The sequence below is a fragment of the Haliotis rubra genome, unplaced genomic scaffold, assembly GCF_003918875.1.
Source record: "Haliotis rubra isolate DU_JTF1 unplaced genomic scaffold, ASM391887v1 Scf94, whole genome shotgun sequence".
NCBI classification, from domain to species: Eukaryota; Metazoa; Mollusca; class Gastropoda; order Lepetellida; family Haliotidae; genus Haliotis; species Haliotis rubra.
In genome coordinates, this window is record NW_025767679.1 from 1,804,539 (window position 1) to 1,829,565 (window position 25,027).

General features: G+C 39.2%; 1 protein-coding gene across 1 annotated transcript in view; it reads right to left on the reverse strand.

Moving 5' to 3' along the window:
• The window catches only part of LOC124264738 (la-related protein 4-like), a 63,613-nt gene that overhangs the window by 10,044 nt on the left and 28,542 nt on the right, over positions 1–25,027 (reverse strand). The window contains exons 4-12 of the mRNA XM_046699509.1: positions 15,453–15,570; positions 7,765–7,968; positions 7,309–7,405; positions 4,646–4,782; positions 4,138–4,241; positions 3,480–3,644; positions 2,699–2,902; positions 2,237–2,266; positions 1,117–1,208 (exon numbers count right to left, since the gene is read on the reverse strand). Of these exons, the coding sequence (XP_046555465.1) occupies positions 1,117–1,208; positions 2,237–2,266; positions 2,699–2,902; positions 3,480–3,644; positions 4,138–4,241; positions 4,646–4,782; positions 7,309–7,405; positions 7,765–7,968; positions 15,453–15,570 (1,151 nt within the window). The remainder of the gene's footprint in view (positions 1–1,116; positions 1,209–2,236; positions 2,267–2,698; positions 2,903–3,479; positions 3,645–4,137; positions 4,242–4,645; positions 4,783–7,308; positions 7,406–7,764; positions 7,969–15,452; positions 15,571–25,027) is intronic.

Here is a 25,027-nt window from a genome sequence, read left to right on the forward strand (position 1 = left end):
GCTGGAAGCAGACCATCTAAGATTTGTATTGTTGTTCCTATATCATTCTCAGGTATTGGGAACCAAGATCATGACTGGGAAAAAAGTCAAGTCAATCATTAAATTTTACTCTGTTTCCACAAGCAGTTCAGCTGCTGAACAAGAAAAATGATAATCACAGGACAGTCATAATAGTTGTTTAATGCCACAATCTGCAATATTCCAGCAGACAATCCAGTCACAGGCAGCATCAATCAATGTAATTTGTATATGACATTCATCAACCAAGTCAGCAGACTGGCCCTTTCTAAAAAACAGTAGTTTGCTCAAGACCAATTCTACCCTGATCTTCATGGCTGTCTTCCCCATATCTTAACTCACTCACCAGCTGTATGCTTGAAGATTAATTGCAAAAGGTGTAATGAGTTGAGTTTGGAGTTCTCTCGCTTGGAAGAGCATAAAGGTTGAGTGAGTGAGTTTAGTTTTACGCCGCACTCAACAATATTCCAGCTATATGGCGGCAGTCTGTGAATAATCGAGTCTGGACCAGACAATCCAGTGATCAACAGCGTGAGCATCGATCTGCGCAATTGGGAACCGATCGAGCCTGACGACCCGATCCCATTCGTCGCCTCTTACGACAAGCATAGTCACCTTTTGTGGCAAGCATGGGTTACTGAATACCTATTCTACCCCGGATCTTCACAGGTCATAAAGGTTGAATAAGAGCCAATATTACAGACAACGCCATGGAAAAATAGCTGAAATTACTTTCAGGATATCTCACCGACTATAATTTTAGCTTCTATGTTCCCATTACTTTCATTGTTTGCTGAGGTGTCTATCAACGCTCACTGGTATGAGCACATAGTTGCCAAAAGTTGAAGGACAGGATTTTCCATGTCACTGACAATTTTATGTAGCATTCAAACAGATTGACTTATCCGATGTCTGCTGAAAAACTAGAACATCCACATATTTCTTAATCATAGTGGGAAAAGGACAACAGATAATATAGAGAATAACGCACTTGCAACTGCGAATCCAAGTTTCAATTTACAAAATCAATTTTTCCATGATCTAACAAGGCTGGCAGGTTGTTCTCCATAATCTGTGCCTGGTTTTAGTCTTTCTTACCTGTTGGTTCTTGCATTGCTTTGGAAGATATGTCTGTTTGTGGACGCTGTGGGTTTTATACTTGTGGCCTGGTAACCGTTCATTTGAAACATCTACAATATTCAGAATGGAAACATTGAGTACAATACTTCATATCAAGAGTAGTGAATTTCTACTACGAAGGTCCTCTTGAAAAGAATTTCAGACACAAAAGTCATGAAAACTTCAGACTCAAGACATAACCAGTTAACCACAAGGCAAGATCTACACCAGAAATCTAGTCATAGAGCAATGAATAGAATACACTGAACTTTGACAGAATACAACATTCAACATCAAACAATAAGCTGAATCCTGTTTACATGTAGGACTCAACAGAGGAGTCCTATTTATCGATAGCAATTTGCATACATACCCAGCGAAACAATACAGGTGTTTTAGAGACCATATGTAACTGAACACAACAAATCCACATGTGGGAACCATAACCCAACAAGTTGATACAGAGCCTAACAACACCACAGAACCAGCCAGGGTTAGCAAACAATCTACGACACCAACTAAACACACAACTATCATTAGTAACCAAAGCAAGCAAAACCTGCCTCAGCAGAACTCACACAGCAGTAGGCTTATTGAGGGACTGGGGCAGAGATGCTAACATCATTTACACCTACCTACCTCTGTAAATGTTACTGGGGCTGTCAAGTCTTCAACTAGTCCATCACAGATAAAATCATCTAAGTATGTTTCTTTTTGGTATATGAAAGAAAGGATGTTCTTTCAAATATATTTTTTTCATTAATAAAAATTCTAATTACGAAGGACATTATAATATTACCTGCATTACACAAGGGAATATTTCTAAAGAGAATATTGGAAAGATTTGTCTAAAAGTAATAAGCATTACATGGTTTGCTAATATTAAAAACTGAATTTGAATCTTGGAATCAAGACTCAAGGTTTGAATATTGCAAGTCACCATCTTGTGGCGAGCTTGGTGTTGCCTGAGGTCTGTGTGATGCCTGCTAGGGCAGTTCCAGGGTGTCCCCTTTCTCCCACTTGAATATTCACCTTGTATTTACTTACCGCTCCGGGATCAAGAAAGGGGGTGGCAGAGGGAGCCCAGGGGGGACATTACCGTGGGGCTCAGAGGGTAGAAAGGAAAAGGCTGCAAGAGAGCAATGTGTAACACATGAACAGTTTAGAACAAACACCAGGCACATATCTGCTTATACCTACATTCCTAATTCTTTCAAAAGATTTGACAATCTTACCTATAATATTAATTTTCTTCATTTGCTTGCATATTCAATTAAAATGGATATGGGACACTGTATCACTCCAGGTGAGTGTGGTTTAACCAAGTTGGGAACTGACAATCCAGTAATTAGAGCTGTAGGCAATAAGCCATGCTGCTTGGGTACGATGATACTATGAACCATATCCCTTGGTCTAACCACAAAATCCATCAAGTTGAGCAGCATGTGTTGATGTGGGCCAGTGCAGACCAGTTCTAACCTGGAATACCTGGTTTCCATGTAAGTGTTTGAAAACAAATGGCAGTTCTATGGCGACCCTCGGTGCTTTCTGCTTGTCCTACCTGCTGTCCATTACCAATGTATTGCACGGAGGTAGGCTGCACCATTCTGTACGGTTGCTGTTGTGCCTGCTGTTGCTGTGGCTGTTGCTGCTGGGGCTGGGGGATTGGGTACGTCGGCTGCTCTGCAGTTCCTTGGAAGGGCACTTTCATGCCATTCCGCGGCACAAAAGTCGATCGTATCAATGGCTTGGCTTTTATCCTTGCCTAGGAACGAAATCAGACCATTATGACTGCGCAATGACATTAGATATCAAATGAAGTAACCATGGTACATCTTAACAGTTGACATCTTGAAACATGAAACAGTGATGCCTGATACATGCAGTGAGCAAGTGAATGATGATCACTTCAACACAACACAACACTACATCTACATCATGGTGTGTTGACAATGAGTGACTGATGCTGAACACAGCAGTCGGTTATTGCCAGACTCAGTATGGTACATCAAGCAATGTATGCAATGTGTATGCTGACTTCTGGACAACCAAGTCAGAGTTGACCATCAGATAAGCATACCAGGCAAACAATACTTTGAAATCGCCAGTGGGGTTATCATGGGTTAGATCACATATTGTAAATCCTGCTACACAGTGTCACCAATAGTACCCGATATAGGTAACTTTTACAAAACTTGAGCCAACTGTGCTCAACAATCCTGCTGAGCTGAGATATCTTCCATATGGTACGAGTCCACAAATAATGGGCAAATCTTAACAATATTTGTCTCAGAATGGCTTAATGGACTTGCAAAACAGGAATGCCACATTCAGACACTTACCATGATAGGTCTGTCTAGAAAGGTGCGTACTTCCTCTCGCAGGAACTGGTAGGCACGTTGAGCATCCTCATCAGATTCAAACGTCACATACCAGCTGTTGTTGTGAGCGAATTCACAGCTGACAAATGGTGGACAGTTTTCTCCTTTGAAGAGCTGCTGTACCTCCTGGAAGAAAAAATGTCCTCAGTTAACAAAGCTAAAGTAACAAATACTTAAAGAAACACTCCAGCAATGACAGGATGTTAGTGAGTGAGTTTAGTTTTATGCCGCACTCAGCAATATTCCAGCTATATGGCGGCGGTCTGTAAATAATCAAGTCTGGACCAGACAATCCAGTGATCAACAGCATGGGCATCGATCTGCGCAATTGGGAACCGATGACACGTGTCAACCAAGTCAGCGAGCCTGACCACCCAATCCCGTTAGTTGCCTCTTACGACAAGCACGGGTTACTGAAGATCAACATTCTAGCCCAGACCTTCACGGGATAACAAATACATGTTTATGCAAGAGAAGAAAACAATTCCTATGCAGATTAACTGGTTACTGGTGAATCATTCATGATACACGTTTCTACAATATAAAGTTTGCATGAAAATAACTGAAAAGTGTGTTCTTTTTTTTGGCAGATGTTGAAACAATTTACTCTTGAACTTACTTCTACGGGTGTGGTATCTGGAATCTCCCTCAAGATGACCACACATCTACTGTGGTTTGGTCGAACTTTCTCCCCCTTCTCATCTACCTGCACTGAAGGAGACCCTGCAAAATACCAACAAATTAAAATGACTAAACATAATGGTCTCATTGGCAGTTGCAACATTGAACCATGGCTAAATATGAAAATACTTAAAAAATTAAAACAGATCTGTCCCCAATATTTCAGTTCATAATCTGTAACATTTTCATAAATTACTTTCATTTTAATGTGCATGGTCATTGCAGGAGTATTGCATCAGTCATAAGTCAAGGGAGACAACTCATGTTGCCATATCAAATACATCCGAGTTCTTAAATCCATTTATCTATATCTGAAAGGAATGTACTTTATAAAATTTATGAAAATTGCAGTCACAAATGTCTCATAAGTGTATTTTCAACTGATGAGATTCAGAGCTTATTCTGAATATGTTGTTAGATTTTGAGTACACAAAAAGAATACTGACTGCGGAGGACGTCTACGATGAGCTGGAGGTTGTTGGTGAGCTTCTGAACCTGATTGAAGTTTGCCACAGTGGCAATGGCCACATACTGATCCGGGTCCATTTGGGACTGTAGGTATGTGTCGTGGACAAGGTTTTCTCTGGAATAAAATGAAGAGTTGTTGTAGAGTAGTAGTAGTGGACATACCAGCAGGAGAAGTAGTGGACAAACTAGCAACAGTGGTGGCCATACCAGCAGAAGATGTAGTGGACAAACTAGCAACAGTGGTGGACATACCAGCAGGAGATGTAGTGGACAAACTAGCAACAGTGGTGGCCATACCAGCAGGACAAGTAGTGGACAAACTAGCAACAGTGGTGGCCATACCAGCAGGAGATGTAGTGGACAAACTAGCAACAGTGGTGGCCATACCAGCAGAAGAAGTAGTGGACAAACTAGCAACAGTGGTGGCCATACCAGCAGAAGAAGTAGTGGACAAACTAGCAACAGTGGTGGACATACCAGCAGAAGAAGTAGTGGACAAACTAGCAACAATGGTGGCCATACCAGCAGAAGAAGTAGTGGACAAACCAACAGGAGAAGTAGTGGACATACCAACAGGAGAAGTAGTGGACATACCAGCAGGAGATGTAGTGGACAAACTAGCAACAGTGGTGGCCATACCAGCAGAAGAAGTAGTGGACAAACTAGCAACAGTGGTGGACATACCAGCAGAAGAAGTAGTGGACAAACTAGCAACAATGGTGGCCATACCAGCAGAAGAAGTAGTGGACAAACCAACAGGAGAAGTAGTGGACATACCAACAGGAGAAGTAGTGGACATACCAGCAGGAGATGTAGTGGACAAACTAGCAACAGTAGTGGACAAATTAGCTGGAGATGTAGTGGACAAACTAGCAACAGTGGTGGCCATACCAGCAGTGGACAAACCAACAGGAGAAGTAGTGGACAAACCAACAGAAGTAGTGGACATACCAGCAGGAGAGGTAGTGGACAAACTAGCAACAGTGGTGGCCATACCAGCAGTGGACAAACCAACAGAAGTAGTGGACATACCAACAGGAGAAGTAGTGGACATACCAACAGGAGAAGTAGTGGACATACCAGCAGGAGATGTAGTGGACAAACTAGCAACAGTAGTGGACAAATTAGCTGGAGATGTAGTGGACAAACTAGCAACAGTGGTGGACAAACTAGCAACAGTGGTGGCCATACCAGCAGTGGACAAACCAACAGGAGAAATAGTGGACAAACCAACAGGAGAAGTAGTGGACATACCAGCAGGAGAGGTAGTGGACAAACTAGCAACAGTGGTGGCCATACCAGCAGGAGATGTAGTGGACAAACTAGCAACAGTGGTGGACATACCAGCAGTGGACAAACCAACAGGAGAAGTAGTGGACAAACCAACAGGAGAAGTAGTGGACATACCAGCAGGAGAGGTAGTGGACAAACTAGCAACAGTGGTGGCCATACCAGCAGGAGATGTAGTGGACAAACTAGCAACAGTGGTGGCCATACCAGCAGAAGAAGTAGTGGACAAACTAGCAACAGTGGTGGCCATACCAGCAGAAGAAGTAGTGGACAAACTAGCAACAGTGGTGGCCATACCAGCAGAAGAAGTAGTGGACAAACTAGCAACAGTGGTGGACATACCAGCAGAAGAAGTAGTGGACAAACTAGCAACAATGGTGGCCATACCAGCAGAAGTAGTGGACAAACCAACAGGAGAAGTAGTGGACATACCAACAGGAGAAGTAGTGGACATACCAGCAGGAGATGTAGTGGACAAACTAGCAACAGTAGTGGACAAATTAGCTGGAGATGTAGTGGACAAACTAGCAACAGTGGTGGCCATACCAGCAGTGGACAAACCAACAGGAGAAGTAGTGGACAAACCAACAGGAGAAGTAGTGGACATACCAGCAGGAGAAGTAGTGGACATACCAGCAACAGTGGTGGCCATACCAGCAGTGGACAAACCAACAGGAGAAGTAGTGGACAAACCAACAGGAGAAGTAGTGGACAAACCAACAGGAGAAGTAGTGGACATACCAGCAGGAGAAGTAGTGGACAAACTAGCAACAGTAGTGGACAAATTAGCTGGAGATGTAGTGGACATACCAACAGAAGTAGTGGACAAACTAGCTGGAGATGTAGTGGACATACCAACAGAAGTAGTGGACAAACTAGCTGGAGATGTAGTGGACATACCACCAGATGTAGTGGACAAACTAGCTGGAGATGCAGTGGACATACCAGAGCAAACATAAGCAGGAGTAATGGACAAACTAGTGGAAGTTGTACCTATCAATATTCCCCATAACTAAATATCAACTGATTATCGATAAAGATCGGAAATGTATATTTGAGCAAAATCCAAAAGAAATCAAGATGTTTCACATCAGTGGTGAGAGGTGATATATTCACTGATTACCATCAAAAGCAGTGTCCTGGACATACTACAGAAGCAGCCTTTGAATAAAGACATCATTTTGTGAATATTGTGTGTAAATTACAACTTCATTGCACCAGTATAGGTCAAGGTCAAGTAATATCGATGACACAATTTTTGTACCAATAGTCATTGGCAATTCTTCTAAACTTCCCAAACTGTCAAACAGCAGATTTAGTAGATAAACTAGCAGACATTGCAGCAACCTACCTAGAGAAATAGTACTCAAGCTGAGTCTGCAAAAGTTGTCGGAGCTGATCTTCTGGGATGGAACCCTCAAGCGGCATGTTGCCATCCTCAGTGGATGCTGTAAGTATTCAAACACACATCCATACATATGCATATTGCTTCTCAATCATCTGAAGAGGACATCCATACATACTGCAGTAGAGAAAACTACTTTTGCCATCAGTGTCAGCCTATATAACCCAGCAAATGTCAGACATACACTGATAGTATTCACTCAACAATGGCTCTTTCACGGTGTCTATCAAGCCTAAAACGTTCATAATACTAATCAAAAAGACTTGCAGAATACATAGTGTTAACGGAAAACATTGTTAATGTATCAAATTGATTATCATTCTGTAACCCTATCTAACATTGGCTGTACATCCTACTAACCACCTACTTTAGCTGACACAAGAATTCAACAAATCTACATACCAACAGATGCGTTGTCATTGGTGAGAGCATTCTGGTTGTCATTGAAATTTGCAGTGGCTGTGTAGTCTGTGACTGAGACGGGCGAGTCTGCTGTGGGGAAGGTGGGCCCGCTGCCTGTGCTGCTTGTGCTGCCACTGCCGCTGCCCACACCCACCACAGAAGGCTGCTCTAGCTTCACATCCCCATTGGGCTGACCCTGGTAGGCTGATCAACAGAGCAACACAATACATGTCTGGAAATGAGGCAAAGTCACAGGGCATGATGGCAAAGAAATAACTGGCTTCTGACAACAGCTGAAACCTGTTCACCAATGAATCACAATATATCAGATGCATGACTTCTCATTTTGTGGTGATAAATATGCTTTCATAAATTGTTTTAATTATCTGGATATTGGAGAGTCTTCAAATTATTGTCGATAAATAGTTTATATTCATCATAGATTGTAATAAATTCGGTTTTATCTCAATCAAAATCTCTGCACCATTTTTTCATTTCCTTGGGCCACCAACTTTCTGCTAGGAAACGTGAAAAGGGGTTTCAATCCCTTGTCTTGTATGTTAAGGTACACCCCTTATATCAAGTTAACCTATCAGAGTGAGTGAGTTTTACGTCGCTTTTAGCAATATTCCAGCAATATCACAGCAGGGGACACCAGAAATGGGCTTCACACATCGTCAAGGGTGGAAGTAACTTTAAAATTGCTAGTGTACTCTGGTACAGTGGCGCATGTCCTGATCATTTTCCCACTATTCCGGCCGTTTTCTTGTTGAGTTTTAAAATAAACAACACTATTAACTTTGGAAAGACAACTGGACACCAGTACAGCGTTAAATACAAATTTACTTGCCCGACAGAAAAAAACCCACTGGACTCGGACGTCAGGCAATGGGTTATTTCCACCCCTGATTGTACCCATGTGGGGAATAGAACCGGTGTCTTCGGCGTGAAGAGCGAACACTTTAACCACCAGGCTATCGCACCACCCCTAACCTATCAGACCTTTCACTGACAATTCCATACATCTGAATTATATCAGCAACACCATGTGTATTTTGGCAAATCTTCAGTTGACCAAAGAAGAAAAGATGGCAAACCAGTCAAATAACTGTCACATATGTAACATATCCGGCACTACTGATATTTCTGACCAGAAAGTGAGTAGCACATGTTCTTTAATAATTTACTACTACAGGCATGAGATCTTATTAATGTTTAATCATCTCTACAGTAGATTTACAAGACCCAAGCCTTTGAGAGATTGGTCAGCCTAACTGCACTCAACATTATCACAGACCAAAAAATGAGCCATACGTTGTACTATAGTTGACAGCTGACAAGATAGTGATCAATCAATGTGGATGGAATCAATGGCAACAGCTGCAACACCTACCACCACATAAACAATCTCCTTCCATTCAATTATAGTAATGAAACCCCAAACATTGATTTTAACTACAGTCTCCCTACTGGGTCCCTGCACGTAGCTTGCCTCAAGAATCAAATTCAAAATGTTATTTCGATCCAATTATCGTATTAGGGCTTTGATTAAGATGCAACTCTCCATCTGGCCCTCAATTTGGAAACCAACGATATGTGATACATTGCATTTCAGTTACACTCTCGATCAATTTTCAGTCTCATTTCAACAACACTCGCCAAATGACTGTCACTTGAGACAATTTATTTTGTCATTACAAAATAACAAAGTGACAATTGTTTTAATGATAACTGCATTGACTACTTGGCATACATTATTTACATCATTAATCAATGTGACAGGTCTTTTCATGGGTAGTCTGCTTATCATGATACAACATGATCTGCAATGTGCATTTGGTCACTTGACGCATGGAGGTAGAGGATTGTAGTGTAACATCAGGATATTCTTAAAATGTTAACACAATTTACATTAACTTGAAACAAGCCTACTAAAAATTGGTATGACAAACATTTTTTTGACACTGTACTGTTCCAAAGCTTTGGAAATAGAAGAAATAGATTTTCAACAATGCACTTACGTTCCCTGAAAGCTAACACAGCTCTGTGAAGCCTCCATTGTCATTAACGAGCATCCTTTAATCATAAATGCTTGTTTTTATGTTAAAACAATACAAAATGCTATCAATGCCTACTTCTAATTATTCAATTTCATATATACACAAAAGTCATCAGATGGCACATCCCCCAATCTGATACAATTGTGGAAGACTGGCTCCTTAACCCCACTTTGGGTTGACTGCAACTAGATCTGTGTTCAACATGGACCTGAAGCTTCAGAATATAATTCCCCATGATACAGCTAAAAGTAACCATACAAATGCAGGGATTCAAAGGGCGAGAATTCCTGCGTCCTATATGCATAAAAATTGACAATGGACGCAACGAAATTTATTAGCGCATCCACAGGAAAAAAGTCCAAATACTTTTTGTATAAATTCCAGTCCAGTAACAATACGTAACTCACAATACTAGCTGGGTTATGGTACCATTTGCAATTTAATTATTGTAACAATGTGATGATCATAACACACAATACAATGACAGTATCAATAATAATATGTAAGTGTCTGGAACCCCCATTTTGTAGTCCAGGACCCTTGAAAATTAAGAATATGAGTCCCAGGGACCCTCAAATACAGGACTCGAGGTAAATCCCTGCAAATGTGACACACCTTTGAAACGGTAATCAAAAGAATAAAAGCACTTTAATTAGCTTCCATTTTTCTGCCTATTATAGTTCCTATCATACAAATCTTAAAAGGATGTTAACATTGACGTGTCTCCAAGATTACCACAATATCTTGTGACCAGAATTATTCTGCATAGCAAGTTTCATGAAACAAATATATGGTCTTGTGAGGAGGAAATAACACAATTTGCATACAAAAAGACAAGGATATATTCGCACAATAATAGTTCAAAACATAACACAATCTTCCAAATGTGAAACCCATAAAATTTCATTCACATACACTTTCTGAAATCAATTTGTCAGTCAGTTCAAGGTACCTCAATTTTCATAGAAACAAAGAGTTCAACAAGCACAGAATCCACATTGATATCATTTAGACAATGTGAATAACTACTCTCTATCAATGTCTCAGAAAAAATTAAAAAGTACAAAATCCAGTACAGCACTGTGTAAAGTGTCCACATTAATTGAAACATTTTCCAAAAAAACCATGTCCTCAAAGGAGCAGGATGATCTGAACGATGAATGTAAAACAAGCTATTCCTACAGATTTTCATCTCCACTTCAGAAGGAAATGAACCAAAGTTCATAAAGAATTTTGACAGAACTAGAAATACACAGGGCCTAATATCTGGTATTTTATGAATGTTCTATTCTTGACAGATTATGAACATGTGCAGTAAGTTAATAGAAAGACATGGGAATTGGTGCCGGAAATGGCAAACATTTTCTGTACAAGGGACACTAAATCAAGGCAACTGTCGCCATCAATCTTAGGACACGCCTGCTATCAGCTGAGATATGTCAGCCTCACGTTCCAATATGTCAGCTTTAAGTTTCGCAACACATCTACCAATCTCTCTGATAAACAAATAAACTGGCAGATGATCTAATTATTGTACCTCATCTACATACTGTTGCCTACATGCAAACAATCATTAGTTCCCTTTTATCAATAATATTGTGTCACATGTACTTAATGTATATCTGTGTGACAAAACTGTTGTCACTTCGGGAATTCCAAAGGTGTAATATATTAATTCATTCCCTATGGACTAATGAAATAAACATTTTAAAATACTTGCAAGGTTTCAGGGATGTCCCTTGAAAAATATATAACACAAATCAGCCCCAAACAACTAAGGATATCTTATGGACAAATGGATATCAATATGACCATCTAGACTGGAAATCTTATAATTTGAAATGTGTGTGGAGCAGGGCTCGAAAAATTTTAAAATCTACACTCGCCCTGCAGGGCGAGCAATACCGGTATGAACTTTCCACTCGTCCTTCTAAAATTGTACTTGCCCTATGCAACATAATGAAAGTAAATTTAAATTATTTTATTTTAAAATGTTTACTTGGAATAAAACTACAATAAACATTACTTTGTCTGCTAATTCGCTCACCATTTCAGATAGCTGAACTTCAAAGAAAAATGTTACTTCCGTTGGCTTTGTAAGATAATACGCAGTTCAGATTTGAAATATTTGAGAAAACTAGCGGATTACAAATCAGCGTAGTGGATATTGTAAAACCAACAAAGCATGAAATAGTGAACTGTATTACCTTGTTGAAAATATCAATGACACCTGGCAAGTGCGTTTAATAAATGACAGGATTTTTAAAACATTAGATTAAATTAAAATTTCCACCTCATCTGTTTAACTCTTTCAACAAAGGCAACCAGAAGCATTTACTGCCATGACACCGAGTTCCCAGAGACCCTGAGATCTTAGAGGAAGCCTGTGTTTACTAAGGAAAATATCAGCTTGTAAACCATTACTGCTACTACATATCATACACCATTTGAAAGGTCTAATACTTCTGTTTATAAATATGAAATATATTTTTTTATCATATTATTCAAATAATACAACTACAACGTAAATAAGTTAATATTTAATGAAAATGCAAGTTTACTTTCCAGAAAAACCACGAAGGCAGCAAAAATTGCGGCGATTTTTCTATTTGTAACATGTCATAATATCCCCTTACCTTTTTATTTTATATTTTCATTTTTACGTAATCGGAAAAATTATTATAAAAAGATTTCTCAAATAATATGTATGGTCGTCTATTTTCCGATATCAGTAGCTTTGCGCTCGGTAATGTGATACAACAGCGTGAAATACCTCCGTTTTGGAAGCTTCGTACGGATAACATGTGAAGCAATTCGTTTGATGGCGGGTATCGTTCGAAAGCTCTGAACATCAACACTATCACTATATCCTTGCCAAGAGTATTTTCACAGTTGTAAGAAGCAATTTTATTGGATAAAGATTGGTTTCTAATGACGCTTTTCTGCCACAGTCTGCTATGGGGATCGTGATTGGACAAAATTATGCATGTGACCTAAGGCAGCCAATCATATTGCAGCAATGGATAGTATCCTCATAAACAAAAACTTTTAGATTCAGACGAAAGTTTGGGGTAAAAGCATGGTATTCTGAACGTGTTACGCAAGAAATCACAACCTATACGTATATATTATGGAACTTAGTGGACGCATCGTGCTAGGCTATGACCATTGACAAAAATGCTTCATGCATATATTTTAGCATTAAACATCGTGTCTGAGCGTGAAGTTTGAGGCGACGAAAGCCGAGCTGTCACTTGATATAATTAAATTACACGATCGCACAAACAAGATGGAAATAGTAAATTATGATGTACATTTGACAACTGAGTACTGTTATTGATTTTATTATTCAGTTCATTAAATTTGCTTAATTATTATCTCAAAACATCGTTACTTTGATTACGATCGGTAATAACAAGCAGGGAATTCCCAATTTTCAAGGAGATCCGACAACATTCATGTTGCGACGATTTTTCTCATTGGTCAGTTTATTAATTATAGCCAATCTGGATATTCGAAGCACTTAGGTTACAAAACCATGCTGTGTGATATCTGTTGAAAAAGGATGTACCAAACGAACATCAAGACTTCAACTTTGAGGTTAGTTTTCGGGGAATTTGAAAATACTGTTAATCGGAAATGACGATGTTAAAACTTAAACTTATTGTTTTGAAAAATAGTTGGGGTCAGAAAACATACTCGTCCTCTAGCGGATGAGTGGAATTTTCGAGCCCTCGTGGACCTTTGAGTAAACCATTAATGCTGTTTCATTAAGAGAACTATGGTAAGGACTACGAACGTGTTTGCATTACATGCCCATCACCCCACCCCAATATCATTCCCACTAGTAAAACAAATGTATAGATGGTTTCTGGGAGGACGTTTACAGTAACAGGAATTACATTTTGAGGGAATTTAAAAGCATAGCCCAAACTGCACTAGATATATTAATGCTAACATCAAACAAACTGCAAAATAAACCCTCATGGAACATGTGTCGATTCTTACTATTAACTCAACCAAATTTCATTTAAAAAATTACAGAGAAATGGCCGTAGAGAGTTTTCAAAACTGTTGTTGTGGCAATATTCAAACTATTTGGTTACATTGGCTGGAACAAATTTGAAGTTTAGCCTCATTGTTCAAATAGAAAATAAAGAAATATACTGAATAAAATGTTTGTGATATTTATTGTTTAGTTGGTTTTTTAAGTATTTTTTTCAGCAAGATTTGATTTTTAATGATCAAAGTGTTTGGGTCACAGTCAGAACTAGACAAGGTGACAATTTCACCCAAAGATTCTCTGCCCTTGCAGCCATTCTGAAATTCCAATTTTAATGCCTTGCACAAACTAGAACTCCCTTATAGTAACAATCATTCACACAAAATATCATCTAAATGTATTGAAAATATGTGGGCAAGAGCTGATGCCAACTGTTGTTGACAAAAGTTCAAATGTCCAGGTGAGACTTAAAAGGCCAAGGCAGAACTTCAAAAATTATTCCTTTGCTTCAAACTACCAAAAATACAAGCACTTGTAGTTCAGTAATAGTAGCATTTCCAGTTGAGCAAAACCCAGTGAACTCAACCTCAAACAGAAACCTACAGTGGCCTCAATAAGAGATTCTAAGCACTGCCAGATTAGTAACATCACTCCTGGTTGAGGAAAGCATGTCAACAGATGAACAAGTTTGAAACAAACATCCTTATGCCCTTTACAAGCTTAATAGAACTTCTGTCAAATTAGTTATACCTTTAATGGCAGGACTGCACTGCCGAAACATTTCAAATGGCAAGTATGTGACTTAACTAATGTAAAGTTAGCGTAGCATACAGCTACCAACATACTGATTAGCAGCGGCATATACAAAATAACTAAGGCATTGCATTGTCAGTGATTGACCTGTAGTGAACAAACATTCTTCCTACATGGGTGAAGGTACAACTTTTTTAAATAGCATTTACTAAATTTTTCACCCCTTTTACACTGCTGTTACCTGAAGACAATATTACTTAAGAATATATGGAATGTCCTGCAACGTTTTGGTGTTAGTTTTTGGTGTGCATGAACTTGACTTCTAGATTTGTCTTTCCGTTGGTCAGGGATCGCCTACTGGATAAACAGAGCAATTGATACAGTAGTTGTTCACCCATCATTACGTAAACACTATAACTGATGTAGATATTTTAAAACGAGTTAAAAATGAAGAATGCGGATATGCTGTGCCTCAATGAGTCTCCAAAAATATGAAGGTAGGGTGGAATTAGCTAACTGTTGAATTCAAACACACATTTCATAAAATTCAATGACTAGGTTCATGAACGGGCAACTGAATAAAAAAAAAAAGTTTCCATCACTGCCCACATCCCATTATTTCATTGTCCATTCTCATTTACTTGAAGTGCTTCATGTACAGTCCTCCAGAACATTCCAGATTTTGAACAGTAATGTAACAAACGCTATGAACAGTTCGTTAACAAATATACATGTCAATCATAAAATGTCTCCTGACAATTTTTTCCTAACATTGATGCAAATGTTTCACCATATTGACTGTGGCCTAACAGACGTATCTTTTCTGATATTTGTGTTCAGTGGTGATCAGATTGCTGAGGGTGAGGACTTACTTGTGTCTGATCCCGGACTTTCCCATTGCGTCGTGGAGTCTGGTGAGGCAGGTGACTTACTGCTCAGGAAGACGTTGGCATTGGGGTTGAGGCCGGGACCTGGACTTTTGGGTGTGACCTGTAACAAAAAGTGATCAGTTTGATGTCCATGCACTAAGCTTTGACTCTTTCAATGTTTTCTTCAATTATCTACTCAACGAAAACTCCAGAAATTTTCAATCTGTTTCATCTTAAATGCAAGGAAATACAGATACTATTTTTACACATACAACGTCATTGCAATGATGTAAAAAATCTTTTTTCACATGACTTTTCTCGTGGGACTTTGATGAAGAGTACATTCTGAAGAGGCCAGTAATAGCTTGTTTCTTTATGACTTTCATTAGCAATGCTTTCATTGAAACAAATTAAGTATACTTTAACATGTTTAAGCACAAAGTAGTTACAATTATGTTTTTATGATTTTCAAACTGATTTTCAAACTGCAAACCAATTCAGCAAACATTTGACTATTAGCAGACACACTACAACTAAAACCTGATTTAGCACACTAGCATCAGGACTCCGGATTTCGAAATCTTTAGACAAAGTTGAAGGGTTGACCATGTTGATTTTCAACCTTGAAACAAGCTTAAGCTCTCATCAAGTGCAAACACCATTTTGTCTGACGGGTGGGTGGGCGTCAAGAGTAGAGTTCGTGAAGATGCTAGCTAAATAGGTTATGTCGGTCGGACAGTCAGTCAATAAAAATGTGGTTCACTGGTACACTGTCTTCATCCTGACAACCAGTTCATGAAAATGGGTGCATCAGGAAGTAAATTTCAGACTAACACTGAAGACAGCTTGGAATGCTTTTCAGCAACAGAAGCAGAGTGTATCTCTCAAAGACAAATAACACTCACAGGGGAGATGAATCTATTATCAATCACAAAGATCAAACAAAGGTTCAGATAGTGTCATTGCTAACTCAAGGATTGAAATATCCTTATTTTGGAACAAGAACTTTCAAAAAACCCAAAGACTTTTCTTTTTAAACAAGGTTCTAATTCAGATTACTACCAAATCTGAATACTTGACAATTCAGGGCTTCCCCTGAGTCAGTAAACCTGTGAATATCACACAATGTGACACACTGATTTATTTCATTATCAAACCTTCTGCATCATACCTGACAACTGATATATGAAGCAATCACTGACAATGCTGACACATACAGGAATGCAATTTGTTCACTTTGAATATAATGTTAGCACCTAGTTCATCATTCATCACCCATTCATTGACAGAATCTCATTTTAAAAAAAAAAGGAAAAAAAAGGCTTTAGACAGCATATTAAAAACAAAGCATGACTGCCGACTCAGTTGAAACTATTAACATGTTTGGCAAGATGTTGTCATCTTGACTCTTGATTTTATGGCAAAGTGAAACCCCATGAAATGTCTCCATCCTTGCCAATTCCACCTGCCCTCAAACCACAGGAGAGTAATAAGCAATGACTATTCCAACTAGCCTGTGAAGAGGAACAAATTAGTTGGACAGCAGCTAACTCAAGCCACATCAATCTTCATCCAAACCTTGTTCCAAGGTTTAACAATAAATCCAGATAAAAATAGCATTAAACATGCTATTATGATCAGAGGCAGCCTTCTCCCTGAATGAGTAGAGCAGCTATAGACAGGCTCAATGTCCCTGACACTTGTCCTATGGCACGACAGTTTTCTCTACGCCCACTGCTTTGCAGTGGCCTACATACCCAAAACACTAGCTGCTTAGACTGTTTACTCAAAAACATGGAAGTCATTCCAGGTTCAGCTAAATTTACTGAGTTCATAACTCAGAGTGAACACTGCCATGTATTCTAGATATGTTAGTCATTAAGAGCAGACTTGCATTCAAGGTCAAACAAAAAGGTAGGATATGGGAGTATCAGTGCTTTCTTCACGGAGCCACAGACATAAAAAAACAACTTGCCCTTTGGTCTGAAATATTTACCTAAATAGGTTTTTTTAAAACCGATTATCAGGACAATATTCAAAAAAGATTTAACACAATCTTAGACAATTCTTCCCAAAAATCAATAGATCTGATGATCACGCACCTTGTTATTTCTTGATTGTATTTGAGAATAATGATGACAAAACAAAGAGTCAGTCTACTCAATGGAATGAGTTTTTTATATGGCTGATGGTATCTGTGGTCTTGCTCATGGCCTACACTTTCATGTTTAAAGGTACAGACGGATGACTGACACATGGACAGTCAGACTGCTGACAGGTCTGGGACTTCCACGACAGATATCATCACTTCCTGGCAAGTCTTAACTCTGCTAATTCCACTTGATGAGTTTTCAGGGCTTATTTGTCCCTGTGTGTTTGTACAAATGAAAATAAACAGTAGGACCTAAATGGTAAAGCAAGAAGGCCACTTTGCCTAACCTAGATACAGGCAAGACCCAGTAGAGGCAGGAGGCTAGCTCTAAGCCAGCCTGTTCACACCTACCAGTGTGCTCACACATCCACAATTCTAAAGTCAATTTCCCACCTGGGCGTGTCAGGAGAGGAAGGAAGATGAGAAAGACACAGCACATGTCCAGCCTTTCAGCTGTGTAGTCACTGACTAGTCAAAGAAGATTGTTGGAGCAATCAGACATGACTGTCTTGTAATATATCCCCATTCAAGATGTAACAAGTGCCACTTTGGCTTCTAACACGACCAATTCAATAAAACATTACGGCAAATTTGCCTTCTAGACAGACTTTACTGAAGCATGAAAAAATATCCTGCAAATATCCATTTGGGCAAAACAATCATGGTCTTGTATTCAATATCATTCATGCTTTGATTGTTCCAATATATTTGTTTGAAACAATATATTGGACCCCAAAACTTGAATATTCTGAATTGAAAATACCTTAACAAAAACATTTAACATTATATTTATATGAAAGATGATCACGGGATATATTCCTTCAGAACTGACACACATCAACAAGTGGTGATATTTGAAGTATCTATCTTCTCATCTCAGTCATCGACTCCATGGTCATTAACAGCTAATGTCATCATTCCATTGATTTATTTCTAAAGGCACAAGTGCTTCATGGCCAGTGTAACCGCCATGCCAGACACAACACTGTTTCCATACAAAGCCTGTTGAGCCCAGCTTTCACAACACTTATACTTCAAATCCGAGGTGACTGTTGTATTATCAAACTAAGGTTCTGTGGAAAAAAATGGCCTCAGCAGATCAACTTTGTCATAATCTGACATTAGACTTGTCAAGAACTAACAAAAGCTTTGAGCAATATGGTAAACGGTATGCACAATACTGGATTTTGTTTTGTTGATTTTTTAATGACACGTCACAAGGCTGAACTGTTCACAGAATTTCTACAAAATATGGAATGTGAAGGAGATGATCTAAGCTGGCTGAGAGGGGAGGGAGGAGGAAGAACAAGCTAACAGCATGCATTAACTACCTCTCGTATCAACATAATTGTCAGGTCAGAAATTACCTCCACAGAATGGTTAGAAAAATAGAGTCAACACATCATAAAGAATTCAAAATATTGTACACATGGTATAGGTTTTAATAGTCCATGGAATGCTAATTTTACAAATGTATGTGACAGTATGGAAAGTAAGAAACATGTTAGGAAAATGGCAAAGGTCAAAGGTAAAATTGTGACATACCCTCTTGGTCGACTGGCCTCTCTTGACACAGAGCACACAGGAATTTGCCGAATAGTAATATACATCTCCGGGAAGCATGTATAGACCCTGTTGGCACCAAACTACACAGGAATGTGGCTACAACTCTACTGGTGCGACACCACTGGGCTAACATATGGTTCACTTCACATCACAATACAAGACCCACTGTGTGGAGCAAGTCTCTCCAATCCCCTTCACATGCATGCTTAGCCTCTTCCCTGATTCGGATTCACTTGCTGGAGTCGGTGGGGCCAGGTGTGTCCGAGTGCACGTCCTCAGTGTGCCTGATGCAGTGGACACCAAGTTAGGTCACAGCAATAGCATTCAGAGGAGGCACGACAGTCTCCTTACACTGTGTCAGCCATGCTCACAATGCTCCCGAGTTGGCTGGCTGGCTGGCTAGCTGCCTGGCTCTGCCTCCTGGCTATGACCAGCAAGCGAGGACTTCCTTCACTATGACAGACCAAGCGAGAGAGGGAGGGTGGAGGTGGTCGCTGCTTCGCAGCAGTGTTTCTATGTCCCTTCCTAATACACTGTGGCTACATCATTAGCATCCATGGTTCATCTACCCACACACTAAGCCACTGTGCCTGTCTTACTGGCTGTTCTTGGCCAGCTGCTGCTTCTAGATAATAGATGAAGATGTTATGTGGTGGTGCTGGTGGTATGGCTGGGACCAGTGACACTATTACACAATGTGACACAAGATGAAGACAGTCATTTGCCCACAGCCTGTTGCTAACCTGCAAGGCTAACCCACATCTCGCCTGCCAGTCTCTTCACCTGTCCAACTGTCATTCATGTCTCATTTCAAGACACGGCATTTCAGATGTTGATTCCAATCTCAACACAAATCAAAACTAAAGAGAAATCTATACCACACACACATTCCGAAGTGTATCATCAAGTGAGCCAGCTTCATTCACAGATTGTTGTCAGCTGACTACTGACGTAATAGCAATCCCTGTACACAAGCAGACGGCATCAACTCCATACTAGTCTTTGTCATGGTAATCATGTACACTGCCCTATATAAACGTAAGGGGACAGTCCACAATAATAACAAGCCTGAGATTATAATATCCACCGGCTAGTCCAGAGAAGGCAGTTTCACTGACCAGACAAACAACAGCCCACACCATCGAGACAATGAGCTGGTTGCTATGGAAATCCTCAGTGCCAGGAAGGTGGGTGGCAGAAATTAACACCAAATGAATCGGTGGCAGAAATAGCCATCATTGCAGGCACTGGGCAGGCAATGGCCAAGTCTGACGTAGCAGCGGCCGCCAAGAGCAACCAAAATGTGTCGCCACGACAGTGGTTCAATTTAGACATAATCCAAGGATGTTCATCCTTTCAGTGTTTTCAGATAAATCTGGCCTTAGCATCATTTGCAGCAAGAATCAATATGATATCTAGCATAGAGAAACACACCGATACAGTTAACTGCAAATTTATAGATCACAAATATGGTCTATTTCGAAAAGAAAATTAGAATTCACAAACAGACATGGTCTGAGCATGGAAACTTGATCTCAGTCCTGAGAATTGGATAGTCAAAAACCTTTCACATTCTGTGTAGGATGAGGAAGCAATTGTGGAACACCTGTAAAGATCAATATTTGCCTCAGTTTTCAAAATATCTATCCACCTAAAGTTGACGAGATCTTGAATCAGCACTGAACCAATCTCAAAGGCCCGGCTATTTTGGGAGGCTCATCACTATTGGCATAATGTGATTTGTTCAACAAAGCTGTACACCGACTTCCCATTGAAGCATGACAACCTGTGAGGCAGAAATTAGGTCAAGTGAAATGCAATCCTTTCAATACAGTACAAATGGTTTTTTCAGTCATCATATAAAAATACAGCTCTACTGCAAAATCTGCCAAAAATATTTATGTACAAAGGAAGTGACCCCCTTCCCCTCTCTGCATATCAAGTACATCAATGACACCCACCACATCCATTTTTCAAGCATAATTAAAAATATAATATAAGTATAAAATTGGTGACCCCTCCCCTCCTTCCAAAGTACATGTATTCAAAATTGATGATCTCCCCCAACTCCCAAAATGGGTGACACCTCCTCCCCAAAATCATCATCCACCCCCTCCCCAAAATCATCATCCACCCCTCCCCCAAAATCATCATCCACCCCCACCCTAGCCATATATATGGTCCCTTAGTGTCTTGGACACATCAAAATTAACTTGGATTAAACAAGTACACATTGTTTACAATGAATAACAGAATGATTTCTATCCTTCCCGATCAACAATAATACAAAGTTGCAAAATATTTAAACAGATATTTCATTCATTATATGATAACACTTAAAGAAACACTCCAGCAATGACAGGATGTTAGTGAGTGAGTTTAGTTTTACGCCGCTTTCAGGAATATTCCAGCTATATGGCGGCGGTCTGTAAATAATCGAGTCTGAACCAGACAATCCAGTGATCAACAGCATGAGCATCGATCTGCTCAATTGGGAACCGATGACATGTGTCAACCAAGCCAGCGAGCCTGACCACCCGATCCTGCTAGTCGCCTCTTATGGCAAGCATGGGTTACTGACAGGATGTTAAGGTAAAATTGAGTTAAATATCATGGATCCTCTTCTTCGAAATATCTATCAAATAGCATCGTATCATACCTTCATTAGATTCACTAGCAAGCTACATTTACAACTTGAAGATTACTGGAGTGCCATAAGGGAGGCAACTCTTACACATCTTGCATTAACATAAAGCAGGGTATTATCATTAGACTAGCATCTGCTTGAACCGCCTACGTAGCACTCTGCATTATCGAGATCAATACCCTCGGTCATATAGGGAGGAGGATTAGGTGTGACGATAGGAGAGGGGGAAAGAATGAGGGAAAGGGGCTGTAGAGGAAGACAGTAGTCTGACATGGAACCTACGGCCATGCTGAACAGGAAACAGTTGCACAACAAATTTATGAGCTGCCCTGACAGTCTGCAGTAATCACTGGGATATCTATTCCAGATTCCCATCTCCAGTTCCTCATCAATCGTGGCGAGTCAGTTATTTCTTTGTCTAATCTGCAGGTAAAATGTGAAAAACAGGTATCTGATGAAGACAGCCATATTGGCTTTCTTCGTCTATTTGGAGACACTATAAGTCACAACAAACTGGAGAATATTACATCTTACATCACAGATAAATATACTAAATCAACTAAATGGACAAAATCTCACTGAAGCAAGTTTTTAAATGAATTGAATAAAAACATTACTGAAAGGATACAAGGATTGACACCCCCTGAATTGTTAATATGATGGGGAAAAATAAAAGGGTTTTATCTCAGTTATGTTCTTAAACAAGATATCACTACCACTGCCCACTCAACCCAGGTCAGCATGATCCTTCCTTAGCTATGTTTATTTAAATTTCATTTCAGAAGCATGGTGACTTGGTCTACATCATATATATTTGACAGATTAGTTCCTAGTGTCTTTAAACGTAAAATAAGTAAAAAAAACGGGTGAGAAATGGGGAAAGGGGGCAGAGAGCATGTTAATGCTTCGTATAATATTTTTGCCTGTACGCACGCACGCACACGCACACACACACACAAAAATATGAATGACCTAAACAAGAGATGAAAACACCTGTACACTGCAACATGACATTTCCTTGATCCTGATCTCTGTACAGCAATGAAACAATGCTTCCAAGCTGTTAGACCAACATTATTCCTGACAAAAATAATTCCTATAGACACATGTAGATGATGTGTGCAACCATCTATGATCAGGTGTATTGAAAGTTCAAAGACATGGGATGTACAGCAATAATACAGCCATACAACAAACAATATTGACAGTTTGATGGGGCAAACTAAAATTTACAATTTAACATACTCCATCCCAAAATATCTTTACGTGGACTAAGAATATATACATATGTGAATGAGGCTAGGTATAGTCTATAAGATTTCAGAACATCAACTGGGTTATCACATCTCATGTTTCAAGGAGACCATATTGCCATATCCTTCATGACATGACCTCACGTCCTTGACCCTATCACACATTGACCCTATCACACATCACAGATAAACATGTCATTCACTGCAAAGTTCAGCATCAATATATTCATTAATACCAAACATTCCAGTTTCTTGACTAATCACCACAATGTTTAATATGAACACATGAAATGGGATCATCCATCAGAATGTTTAAAACTATATTTTCTTGTTGCCTTACTGTGGTGATCTAAAATTACTTATTATTTTTACACATACATTTCATTTAAATCACTTCATTTCCATTGTTCATAAAAATATATTTGTATCCAATTATATGGCTGTACTGAAATAACTATGAAATAGAAAAAAAAACTGTAACCAAGGCTGAAATTACATTTTTGTAACATGAGATGTCCCCAATCAGCTGCCCATGTGACGAAACATGTGATTTGTAACTGGTGAACCGGAGAGTAATTCCCTTTCTTTCTCAGAATATAGTTCCAAGATATCGTAACATGTATCGTGAAAATTCCTCTCTAAATATGAGGGTCCTGTGAAGTAACAGTGTGGAGAACTGTGCATCTTGATTATTTCCTTAGAGCCTGAATGAATCATTGATGAATTGATGGATGAAAATGATGCACAAAAGAAACAACCAAACACTTAGCAAAGTCAAAGATGTGTTGTGGGTACAATCAAAATTTTGCATCTCTCAGAAGGTAGTGAATTGTTTTTCGGCGTCCATTCTCTACATTTATGCATGCTGGATGCACATTTGCACGTTGTGCAAAACCCAGGGTATATAAATTAATACTGATTTTGAAGGTTTTACAGGTAATGCCTTATTGGCAGCCAAATATTTTGTAAATGTGTCTGTCGCAGTAAGTTACTAATTTAGTCCTCATATTCAAAAATTTGTACTGATGCACTATCAACTTTTAACTAAATTGACATCGGGATATACCAATACATCACTAATTGTACATAACACTAAATATTTGGGTTTGAAATATGTATAAACAACTTTTAAAAAAAACATGCATTGTGTAAAAGAACAATATAACTGATCCCGGTTGCTTTAGTAATTATCAAAGGACTTCTTTATTAGCACAGGTTAACACGTATCCCTTGCCTTCTTGGATATGCACATGTTTGAGCTGAATCCTGGCCACTGAATGGAATGATTTCGAAGTTCAGGTATCATTTCATATTGAATGGGCAATACCCCTCAAAACTGGGTATATGGGTGTGCAAATAAATTGCACATTTTGTGGTATCCTTTTAAACAGGGTATTAGAGGCTCCACACTTGAAGGGGTATTAGGTGTTATTGTATGACAAAGGATTATGCTGCATCTATGCTTCACACACAATCTAATCAGATCAAAAGACGACAATATACAATCCTGAGTATTGTTCCCTGTCTAACCATGAAGTTGAATGTTAACAGAACAGACTGAGCCATCCCAAGATTCAAATAATGCAATTCTAACTTCAAGGATCCAAAACAAAAACACCCACATTTCATATTGGTCTTGAAGTACAAACATAGTCAAAGGGAGCTAACTCTGTCCACATTTACAACCGGTTCACTGCAATCTGTGGTTAGGCCATGAGATTGAATTCTGAGTGTTGTAATTTTGCATCAAAATAAATACATAATTTTAAAAAGATATTGCATCAAAATGAAATATTGTTATCTGTAGTCTTGAAATCTGGGAGGATATAACATTTTGTTATTAATGATTTATGTTCCTCTCACTTCTAAAGGCCCATCTAAGTACACATCAATGCATAAGTAAAAAATGCTCTCCAGTCAAAAAGCACAAAATACATTTCCATACAGTAGCTCCATACAA